This window comes from Cupressus sempervirens, chromosome 4 (genome assembly GCF_028749045.1).
Source record: "Cupressus sempervirens isolate cs-2001-9-10 chromosome 4, ASM2874904v1, whole genome shotgun sequence".
Classification (NCBI taxonomy): Eukaryota; Viridiplantae; Streptophyta; class Pinopsida; order Cupressales; family Cupressaceae; genus Cupressus; species Cupressus sempervirens.
The window spans coordinates 789,264,359-789,276,545 of NC_143121.1; the positions used below are offsets into that span (position 1 = coordinate 789,264,359).

At 35.9% G+C, this 12,187-nt stretch overlaps 1 protein-coding gene across 1 annotated transcript in view; it reads right to left on the reverse strand.

The window, feature by feature from the left end:
• REF6 (relative of early flowering 6) overlaps positions 1–11,406 on the reverse strand; it is a 57,896-nt gene extending 46,490 nt beyond the window's left edge. Inside the window, exons 1-4 of the mRNA XM_089826898.1 lie at positions 10,230–11,406; positions 9,823–9,901; positions 9,564–9,631; positions 6,076–6,226 (exon numbers count right to left, since the gene is read on the reverse strand). Of these exons, the coding sequence (XP_089683024.1) occupies positions 6,076–6,226; positions 9,564–9,631; positions 9,823–9,901; positions 10,230–11,202 (1,271 nt within the window). The 5' untranslated portion in view covers positions 11,203–11,406. The remainder of the gene's footprint in view (positions 1–6,075; positions 6,227–9,563; positions 9,632–9,822; positions 9,902–10,229) is intronic.
• Positions 11,407–12,187: the final 781 nt, after the last annotated feature.

Below are 12,187 nucleotides of genomic sequence, written 5' to 3' on the forward strand. Positions count from 1 at the left end.
GCAGGATGGAGAGGGTGTTCAATTGAGCAATTTGTTATTAGGCTGCTCCTTTATGCAGATGACCTCATTTTGATTGCCAACTCTGCTCATGTTTTTTGCAAGAGCATTTACATACTCTTGAGCGTTTGTGTACTATGGTAGCAATGCAACTTAACATTACCAAAACCAAAATCATGGTGTTCTCCACTCACAAAAAAACCAAAACCAACATAAGTTTTATTTTAATGGCAGTACTCTTGAAGAAGTTATGGCTTACAAGTATCTCATAAGGACTTTAACAAGAACCTAAGATGGGAAAGTTGCAGAAAAAAAGAATTTAGGGAGGCTGGAAGACCTTTTTATGCTCTTCAAAACAAATGTAGAGAGGTTGAGGTTTCGGATTGGAAGACTACTCAAACCCTTTTTGGTCTTTTAGTGTTACCGGTTGTTCTTTATGGTTGTGAGGCGAGGGCCAGCAGCACTTCCATTTCCCAATGGAAGCAAATCAAGGGTATTCAAAAGTGTTTGATCATTAGCAAGTTTAAAATCAAGTGCACTGTCCCATATGTTATCATGTTAAGCAAAACAGGAGCTGCCCCTATTGAGGCTATGGCTATGCTTCGTCTTTTATGTTACCTTAAAAGAACCCAACAAATGGAAAATGGCAGATGGTCTAAGATTGTCTTTAATGATGTTTTGTGCAAAAGGAAGAAGACGTGGATGCAGCAAAACATCAAGCGGATGAGTAGATGGGACATTCATTTCAACACATGTCCCACAAATAACAAACCAATTAAGGTCTTTGTTTTGTATAAGTTTTATAAGAGGAATTGGGGTAAAGGGATAGATGGAAAGAAAAAATACTATATCAGTGAGTAGGATCCCATGTGTGACCAACTTCAAAAGCCTTACATTGGGGCCAATATTCCTTGGAAAGCAAAAATTCTAATTGCTCGGTTGAAGACTAACTCACATCAGCTTCATAGTGAGACTGGGCATTGGAAAAGGCCAAAAGAGACATGGGATGAGCGTGTTTGTCCCTTTGCAATTCTGGAAATGTGGAAACTGAGCACCATTGTGTTGCTGATTGCGATGCTTATAAGGACAGGGGTTGAATGCATGAATTCTCTTACTCCTTGCTGTTGACATAACTAATTCAGCGAGGAGAATGTTGAGGAGTTTGGGGCCCTCATCATCATTTTGTATAGGAAAAGAGTTAATCTGCTGATTTGACAAGCTGTCCCATAGGCTATGTTTAGTCTCGTGGACGTTAAAATATCCTTCTTCTTCTTCAAATGATGAAACTTCTGATTGATTTAAGAGGGGTCCAAAAAAATTGAAAAACCTGAAACTTTCAAAACACGTAAAATTTCTTCAGGAATTGAAAAGTCTAGAGTCTAGACCGAATTGGACAAGTCCAGATATTCCAAAACACCCAGATATGTACAGATTTAGTCACAATGCATTATAAAAAAAGTAAAATAAGATATTATTCATGTGCTCTCGCAACAGAAAAGGTCAGCAAGGCTGAGTTATCCCATCAAAAGAAATCCCACTGTAAGTCTGTTGTATAGATCAAATTGTGACAAAATAATTAGAAAAAGGAAATCTGCATCCAGGTTGGTAAAGCTGTGGACCAATTACAATTGTCTTACATAGTTGTGAACCTAAAAGTTTTCTACTCATCAAGTCCAGCCATTATAATATCCCAGACTATGTTGCAGAGTGACATCTCAAGATGAGACCTTTGCTCAATCATTCTCGATTTTGGTTTAGTTATGAAAATCACTGGGTACCACAATTTGGTTACATCAAAGTTCAAATCCATGTTTCATAAACAAGTTACACCTGCAACTTAATTAACTAAATCTAGAAGATGTACAATAATTTCAGCTAATTCAACCAACAACATAACCAAATAGGTTTGAATGCGACGCAACTTGATCATGTCATCTCATTGTAATAACATCACTGATGTCAGTCTTCTACATCATTGACTTTAAAAATGATCTTGCTTTGTCCGTGGTGTTCTTCCACTAGTATATAGGCATAAATACATTCAAACAAGCATGCGTACAAGGTTTTAAAGGACTGCACTTCAATGCCCTGTGTAAAATTCATCATTGTTATTTACATTTGTATGTTTCAGTTTTGTTATTGATATGGTTTGGACGTTAACAAATTTTTAGTGAGGGCAACCTTAAATATTCAATGGTAATAAAGGGCATTCCATCCATTGGTTGAAATGGTTTGCCTGATCAATCCCATAAAAGTTCCAATCTATGTGCAATGGTAGGTAAAATTAGAGTTAGAACACACATGTTATAGATTACTGTTTTGAATCAAATGTTTGCTATTTTAGAGATTGTATCAGTTCAACCTTATTTTAGATAAACAGATAAGCTTAAAGTTGTTTCAACCCACTATTCTGCTGCTCTAGTCAGCCCATTATAGGCACAAGAAATCTACAAGAATAACTTTTTAGTTGATTTTTCAATTGAGTGTTTATTTCCTGTTTTCAAAAAGGAAGAATTCGATTTCCTTACAATCTTCTAGAATTATTTTAAGACTATCATAATGGCTAGTTTAGACATGATTCTTATGCATGTCTGCACTATCTGGAGACGTTGACACCTGACCTAGGTTGACCATAGGCTTGTTGAAGTATAACATCAGTCGAAGTGATATACTCATCACATTGAGTATTTGTATTCATGATTTATATGAACTTTATTTTATGTCTTATATTATTGATAAGAATAATACATATATTATATATGTACTATAATATATATTATATATATTATACATTATATATTATTATATAATAATATATTACATATATGCTTAATATATTAATATTACATATATGCTTAAAGGTGAGTTATACATATAGTTAACTAAAGATGATTAACTATAGGGACACGTCTCTTGAAGAGACATGATGTCTCCTCCTCCCATATTTAAATGAGATCCAAATCTGCATTTGAAAATCATCAATTACAATGGCCATGTAATACATTTGCAGAAAACGATCTTAGAAAAACAACAAGGCTGGCATAGTCGGTATTTGTGGAAAATAGAAAAAAATCAGGAAGCTGTAATTCTTGTGTTGTAGGGGCTCATGCTTGTAACATGAACAAGTTCTTCCAGCAGGAACTTGGTCCTTGCACATCTTAGACACAGACATGCCCTATGGCATTGTATAGGGTATATTGCATACTGCAATGGATTTGAATTACTACTCACAGTCCAAGAGTGGATGTCATGCCAATATATGAGCACACATTTATGCATGTTTATGCACAGTAATGGCATGGTTTCGTGGCCCATGGGAAAACTATAGATGTTATGCAAATTTACATTTGTGTAAGCTTAAATTTATGGTGACTGCATGGTTTAATGCATATAAGCACATGGGTTTCTTTCTTCTGTGATAGGTATGGTGAAGGCATGTGCATTTCTTTTGTGTGATAGGTACCAGGAAGGCATACATGGGCCATGTTGACCCCACTTCGGATGTGCTCATGTATACTCTAGCATGAACTCCCATTAGGACTAGCTTGCTATAAAAATTTATTATTGGTTATAAAGAAACCTTTAGTAAGGAGATTGAACCACAATAATCAGGATCATATTATATACTAGATATGGATAAACTAAGGGCATAAGTGGCAGCAACCTTGAGACTTGAGCCTAAGTTACCAAGTTCGACTATTTAGGACCATGTATGGGAAAAAAAACACTACGGGTTGGGGATGGCCCCAGGTTCACGCAAGGTCCCCCTCTAAATCTCAAATGAGGGCTCCCTTATCTGCAACGAAAAATATAAAATTTGAAATGAGGGTTTGTTAAGCTAAGGGCAGTGAGGCAAAAGACGTAATTGTGCCATACAAAGGCCTAAATATGGTACAAGCTATCAATTTACTAGTCGAGCAAGTTCAGGTACAATTATCTTTTATATAGTTTATATTATCACTTAAATTGAATATTTAAAATTATACATAATATATTTTATAATATAGGGATTCATCTCATAGTGTTTATTAAGTGGTGTTGATGGTGTTTTGAGCACCAAAGCTCAAACCACCATTGTGATCGCAGGCTTGTGTCTTTGTTGATCCAATGTGCTCGCAGGTTTGAGCCTCACCTATGATAATTGGGGATGAGGTTCCCCATTTGTGACTTCACTGGTTTATACGCCCTGATCAAAAACATTTCACATAGTACCAGAGGGTGTATCAGGCAAGTGTCATCAGTCACATTAAGAAGTAACCAGAATTTTTTCCTATATATATAGATAATATAATATATTTATATAGCTATTAAATAGCATACAATTTAATATAATATACTATAAAGTATGTATTCTATTTATATACATTAATACTATATCAAATAATCTATTTATTGGTAATAATTTTTATCAGTATTCTTATTATTCATAGTTTTGATTCTTTAAAATTGCCCTTCCAGGTTCCTATATCTGAATTTTAAAAAAATGCCATACCAGGTTCCAGTATCTGTATTTAAAAAACTTGCCATACCAGATTCCAGTTTCCAGTTTCCAGTATCCAGTATTTAAAAAAATTGTCATACCAGGTTCCAGTATCCATACCAAAACCAGTGACTTAAGACAAGAGCTCGTCAAGAAACTTTTGGACAGCCACAGTTCTTTGTCATCGAGTGTGGTTTTGATGGATGTGTGTGTTGACGGATCATACCTTTCTAGGTTTGAGTAGCAGTGCATTTATAACTGGTCTTCGTTATGGTTGAACTCAAACTATGTTCTTCAGGTAGTGGCCCTCTCAGAATCAATTAAATTTCAAATTATTCACGTTACTGTTGAACCAATGGAAAGAGATTTGACACGGCAACAAGCACTGGAGTACTACAAAATAAACTAGCAATAAAAAATGATTTCCAGGGATCTAAAAGAGCTCAGATCGGACTTCAGAGAGTGGTACCCTAAAAGACACAAGAATTAAATTCAAGAACTGGATAAAGCAAAGAATAAATATAGAAAAATGCTGATAACATGAGCTGAAACTAAACTAAACCGCAGGTGGTATAGCATTTTTTATAAACCCAATAGAACTTGGCATTTAAAATATTTTTCAAAACACCACAGGTGAACAGCAGAAGGGAAGTTATATTCATGCAAATACAACATAGGTTTAAAATTTAAATGTTATAATAGTTTATGTCACTATGATGCTAAAACGAGACCTGTAGAAATGTCTATAAGAAAATATATGATTTATTTGCAACTCTAGAATAGAAAGTGCTGATCTTGGGATGTGTGTGTGCACACAGACAATGTATCAGATCTTTTAACTATATGCTTTCCCAGTTGCCACAGATATTAATGAATTATCAAGTTATATAATACAACAGTACCTTATGGAATAGGATGATGGTGTGTATGATTAAAAAAATAAAAGCATTTATTAATTTGAGTTGGATCTATATGATTGCAGGATACAGAATGTGCATAAATGGACTGAATTTGTGAGATTCAGATTTTGAATTTCAAGTAACATTCAATTTATTCCAACCAATGATTTTGAACTACATGCCACCTTAATCAATCCTACCTCCCAAAAATATGAGGTTATGGTATGTACTAAAAACTGGGCTTAGTTGACAGATATTCAAGATAATCATGTTTACATTGTCAGCCTTTGCACAATAAATGATTCATCGGCAGATAAGCAGCAACTAATTAGGAATTCCAGCAAACAGATCAAATTGCAGAACATTAACTGAAATCGCAGAAAAGAGTCTTGACAAACTGTTCTATACTCCTGAAGAAATAATTTTCATTAGAAGAAGAGATACGCGTGAAATTGCCAATCCCCGGTATAGAGTTAATTGATTCACCAATTAATTTGTCGAACCTCTACTTAGCAGATTGATTATAGGTTATCCATATGAAGTACAGTGAGACAATAATATAAAGTAACTTCAGAAATGATGGAAATACATAAGAAGCAAGTGCAGCATCAAGGTCTCAAGCTGCCAAACGATTTCCTGCAGTCAAATTCACATTCCTCTCTGAACATCCCATTAAAAACATTGTAAGTAAAAGCAAACCTCGAAGTGGAACCCAATGCAAGTAGATATAACAGTTGCTGGTGTGAAAGCATGGGAAGAAACTTTGTTGCTGCTCGGCGAACTGCAGCTTCTTTTGCCACCTTAAGCCACTCAGGAGTTGCAAGATTAGATGCCTCCCCACAATTGAATCCTAGTTGGACAAACAAATACGTTAAGGACACTACAAATAGGATAGCCATTAAAACCCTAGTTAAATTGTCTATTTCAAATTATGATCGGAGTCCGGTGCCATGCAAAATGGAACACAACTTAGCAAACATTTGAAAACCACATCCAGAGTACACCTGACAACCTCTTATCCTTGGTGTCATTGAATCAGTAGCACCGAGTTTTCATGACTCAACCAATTGAAACTAAGTGTATTCAACCTTCAGAAGCTCATGCCATCATGCATCCAAAAAACAACGACAATAAAGTATGCTGAAAAGCCTTAATAGAAACAATTAATTACTGTGATATGACAAGATGCAAAAATTCTGAGCAAAAGTTAAGAAAATGCATATAGATAATTATTAATACACTACTTCGGTGCAAATGAAAATCAAACTCAAAAATTATCAATAGAAACAAGAACTCAGAATTCAACCTCAATAAAATAAAGATAAGACCAAGTACAACAAAACGGAACTCGAAAAAGAAATTGAACCCATCGCATAACATAACAACGTGACAATGATATGGTAACCGAACCCTGTGATTGTCCACGATGCTTTTCCAATTATTTTACAAAAACTTAAAACACATCCATTCTCAATCTTGACAGAAAATAATTACAAAAGAGAGACCTTTCTCTATAATTCTTAGCAATTGTGAGGTTTAAGAACCTATGTAACATTTTTCCAATAAATAGGTAATTGAATGTATTGTTAGGCATCATGATCTCTCATTAGTCATTATGCTCAATTTGCATAATTTTCTAAAAAAGACTTGAAATTTTATCTCCACAAGTCTCAAATATGTTTCCTGTGTGTGTCCGGCAGTCCTCTGGCCTCTAATAAATTAGCGTCAAGTGTTTTTGAATTGGAAACTTGCATAGAATTAATGTCTGCTAAGGTGAGTCCATTACATAAACATGGTTCAATGTAGTGTTTATATAAAGGATTCATCATAGCTTCTTGTATTTAAAACATGTTAAATTGTGTTGCTACTCCTAAATTAAAATAGCATATAGATGTACATCCTGTAATCTGAACTTAGATTCTGCATGTGAAAAGTTCATATAAGAGAAGAAGAAATCATATAGAACCATTCTCCTAACCTGTCCTTTAAAGGGTATGGAATTCCATGAGCTTATTTTGACTAGATATTTTCCTTGACTCCTTTGTACCATGAAATGAGGGTTCAAAACATTTGATGATTTTGACTCCGGAGTCTCTAGGTTATGACTTTAGTCGGGAGGCATATCCTCAACCGTGTGTGCAGCACATTAATTACTGACAGAGTCTTCATTTGATCTTACACTACTAGACTGGTCATCTTCCTGGTCAGAGTTTCCATGCAACTTAATCACTTTTTTACATGACAATAAAACAATTCCTTTTAATTTAAAAATGCATTTATCTTGGGGATATAGATGTCAGTTAAATCCAACATCTCCTCAGAAAATTAAGAATGATGCAAAACATTATACATATCTTGGGGGTATGAAGGGCAAAGTGTCATCCTGATCCAGCTTCTTCATAAGCATCTTCAGAAAGCTAAGAACAATGCAAAACCTGCCCACATAAAATTGTCATGCATAGACCCGCTCTAACTTTTTCTACAGACCTATTTATGGATTCAATATCCCACTGCAAAGTAGATCATGGAAGGCAGAACAATGATTTACAGCTACTGTTGAGTACATTGTGAACATGCAACCTAATTTGTTCTTAGCTATCTTTCTCTTCATATGAGAGAAGAGACCATAAAGTCAACAGGAACATGATAATTAGATATAGCTAGATAAACATCCAGGTCCAAAATAGCTACAGCAACACAGAACAAACCAAGTTACTAGGAAACAGATGTGCGAATCACTGATTTTTTCAGGCCCTGGTATGTTATGGCTTAGAAACGATGCATAAATGATTAATATAAAAATTTAGAAAATTTAGGGTTTAGAGTGAGTTGAGCTCTAGATTAGGGGAACATTATAAGAGTTTTTTTCTATAAAAAACTAACCGAAGATGCCCTGCCGCCAGTTCATGCCAGTAGCTTCCCAGTTTAAATTCTAGGAAGCACCCAGATTCAAAAGAAATTAGAACATTTCTGAGACAAATCAGGACCAGTACTTGAACCAGAATCAAATCAGTTTGCTATAAAAAGAAGAGGGAAGGCTCTGAAGAATCCGGTAACATAGGAACAAATTCATAAAGCTTGCACTAACAGGGGGAGCAATGTACAAATGTAGAGTAGACAAACTGGGTGTGATTGTAAGGGAATGTTAGTGACGTCTCCCTAAGTCATTGTGTAATATTATGTCTCCCTGAATCATTGTCTGTGGTATTCCATTCTATAGCTTGACACCAGTTCTTAACTGGCCAATTTAACATTTGATTTTGTTTTCACTAGAGCAATCAAGTAGGTAATGAATTCAACAAAGCGAGAGCTCAACATCCTAACATACAGGTCCTTAGACTCCAACTGCAAAGATAAGAACTATGGAACTCATGTAACTGTATTGGATATGAATATTTTGATAGCCTTTAGCATTCTCACGGTATTGAAGTATTCAATGTGCATACAGTGAGCCAAGAATTAGACAAAATTAAAAATGCAAATTCCAGCTGCTCTAAATATAGCGCCAAGTGCAGATTCAAAAGATTAAAATGCATTAAATGATGTAAATTGACTCAATCTAAAAAACTGAAGCAGTTCACAATCCAGGTCTACTGCTGTGCTCAAGTTATATGTACTACAGGTTGGATTTATATGGATGAATACTAGCCCATAAAGGAAAATAATCAAAGATAACTCCCAAAAATGAAAAGAACATTTCGTTTCCATAGACAAAATAATCAAAAATTGAATCAAACTGTCCACTGATTGAAGCAGCAAGTGGACTAGACAGTTTGAGATTTCCACCATTGCCTTCCTTATCCTTACGATAGATTCTATGGAGTTGATACCAAAACATTGATTCAAAAAAACTCAATAAAGGTGTCTCCAAACAGCTCTACAATCAGTCAATGACAACATAGAATACCACGTTTCCCTAATTCTCAATCTCACACGTCATTGAACCTATCATTAAGTACGGGCAAGCTCACAGATACTTATTTCAAGCCATACTTTTTCCAAACAATATGAACAATATCAATTTACATATCATTAGATTAAAGATCATTTGAATTTCAAACTGAAAAATCTTGATCTAATCCAATTCTCAATAATTCAAAAGTGTTTCCAAACTGCCCTCATTTGACTATACTAGTAATATTTTTATTCAGATGACAACAAAAGACGATACTGGAGAATAAACTTACCATGGCTGAACCCTAAGTGATATGCCCTTGGAAAAGTGATAACAAACTCCCCTGCATTCTGCACTACCCTGATGATAAGATTGAGAATTACGTTAAGACAAAATAAAACAAAAACAGGACACTCGATAGATTCCTAGACACAAAACTTAGAACTATGAGTTGCCGCAAGTCAAATGTCCAACCCTGGTTACAAAAAAAGACACCAAAATGAGGACCCCAAGTTGAGACAGAAATAGTAAAAATAAAAATATCTTAGCACCTGCAACAGGGAACAGATGCGGCTACCAGTACTTCTGGTGACATCACTGTTGTTTTTTCACCCAACATTGCAAACGCAACTGCACAAACGTTACAATATTGGATTAATGTGAAAATCCATAAAACACAATTGCATCATATATGATTATTTTTATAATGTAAGTAAACCCCTATACCAATCCTCACCATTGATGCTTAGGATAAGCTTATATTTGAAATGCAGTGTATTCTGTCAAAGTTAACAAGCACAGAGAATCTCTCCTATAATTCCGTAGGGCTCAGCAATGGGAAAAAAAAAACATAAACCCTAGAATATGATGTTGGCATTGAGAACAAGATGATATCATGCAATAAAAATGTAGTCAAAAAGCAGTGTATAAGTAAAGAGGACTAGATTGATCAACGTACCTAGTGGATTAACCTGACCACCATATCCTTCTCGTCTCACTACTTCCTCAAAAGCTGAAGCTGCTTCTCCTGGCACAGCATACCAGGTTTTCGGAGCACCCATATGCAGATAGTTCAAACTGTGCAAGTCATGATCCTCAACATGCCAAGCAAACCAGCTGAACAACATGGCAATGTAAATCATTGAGGAAGTAACACCGGCCACCTCAACGGGCATATAACGAAGCAACGATCCCTCTGACCTAGAAACAATCCTCATGTTCCACGCGGTCTTAGATATATCACATGCATCATGAGAACCCTCTTCTTTCTTCACTTTCCATTGTTGGTATTTCTTTCTTCTCCTTCTCCCAGATTGGGGTGATGATGGAGGCGATGATTCCCTTTCAGGATCCCCAAATGCTGTACCAGGGATATCATTTGCATACTCCACGGTGAAAGGCTTATCAGCAGTTGCCTTCCAAAACAGTGTCTCCACCATTAAAGGAGCAGCGTCCTTGGTAGTTTTGAGGCGAGACTTTGAGAAATGTTTTGCTTTGGCTTCAAATTCCTCCAACGTGTACGTCTCCCCACTCTGCCATACTGATTTCTGTACAACGGTCTGAACAGGGCCCCCTCCCCTGTGCCTCTTCGGACTCCATCCTATTTGTTGTTGCCGAGTTGTGAATTTTGCAACGCCATTCTCTCTCACCAAAACATTTCCGTTAACAGACGGCCCAGGATGCAGGCCTGTAGCAGCTGTATTGTTGCTGTTGTTGCTCGGTTGGCCTAAACAGAGATTCAGATTTGCAATGACGGACTTCTTAGATGATTTGGGTATGGGAGGAATGATTTTGCAAATACCATACTGAGAGGCCTCCTTCTCAATCTTCAAAATGTAAGCAATGGGGTCTGCGAATTCGGCCTCTGTAGGACGAAATTCAGGTGCCATTGGCATTGCCTTCAGCCATGGCAGAACCTCCCGTTCACCCATCTTAACAATCCAAACTACGAACTAACAAATATCGAAAAAATTACAGGAACAAAACAAAGAATACCCACTTCACTTGTTCTCGTATATATCTCATGTTATTGCTTCTGCATCCAACCGCATGAAAAACAAAGTAAATTTTCCAAGTGGGTTTCGTTGATAGCTCGAAGTAGAGAGAGAATGCAATACAATGCTGCGAGCAATCATGAGATCGGTTGTCTTCTTCTCGGCTTCTTTTATATCTCGAGCTCGTGCTTTTCGATAGAAAAGCAAAGGGTCTCGAGTTGTGTGTTTGATTGGCCCATCTCTATGCTCCCCCTGCTCTTATTCGACCATTACAGACCCCCCAAAAATTACTATGAAATAAGATATTTGTCAACATGCTTGTACGTTGGAGAGTCTTCAACAGATACTCTCCCACAGATCCTCCCAATAACTATATCTAGGTTCTTTCAACGTCTGCTAACCCTTCTATAATGAAATGAAAGGGGATGATATTTATTATTATTATTATTATCTTATGGTACAGTGTATGTGCATGGTTGGAGGTATCGCCGATACAAGGGGATGTTTAGGACAATTTGTTCCATTATGAGTTCAGTTCTCTAAGAATCTTTTAGCCTCTATGGGACCAATTGATATATAACAATTGTTTTGACTATCGAGATTTGACTATTTTCTATGAAAACCTTTGCCTACTTATAGAATCTTGCCAAATGGTTAGGTTCCTATACGGCCAAAGTCATGTTCATTTTGTTGTTAGGATTACTTTCTCAATTTCAGATATAAAAAATGCCCTCCAAATATATCTAGGGCAAAGAATATGTAGTCAATTAAATGAAACAAAATTTTGGATAAATCAAAGAGTTGGTAATGATAAGTTTATCAAGATAAAATTGAATTATAAATTAGGATGTGTTGAGATGAAATTGAGATGAATTAGAATTGTTTATTTTTCGGACTTGCTATTATAATGGGAAAAAGTAAT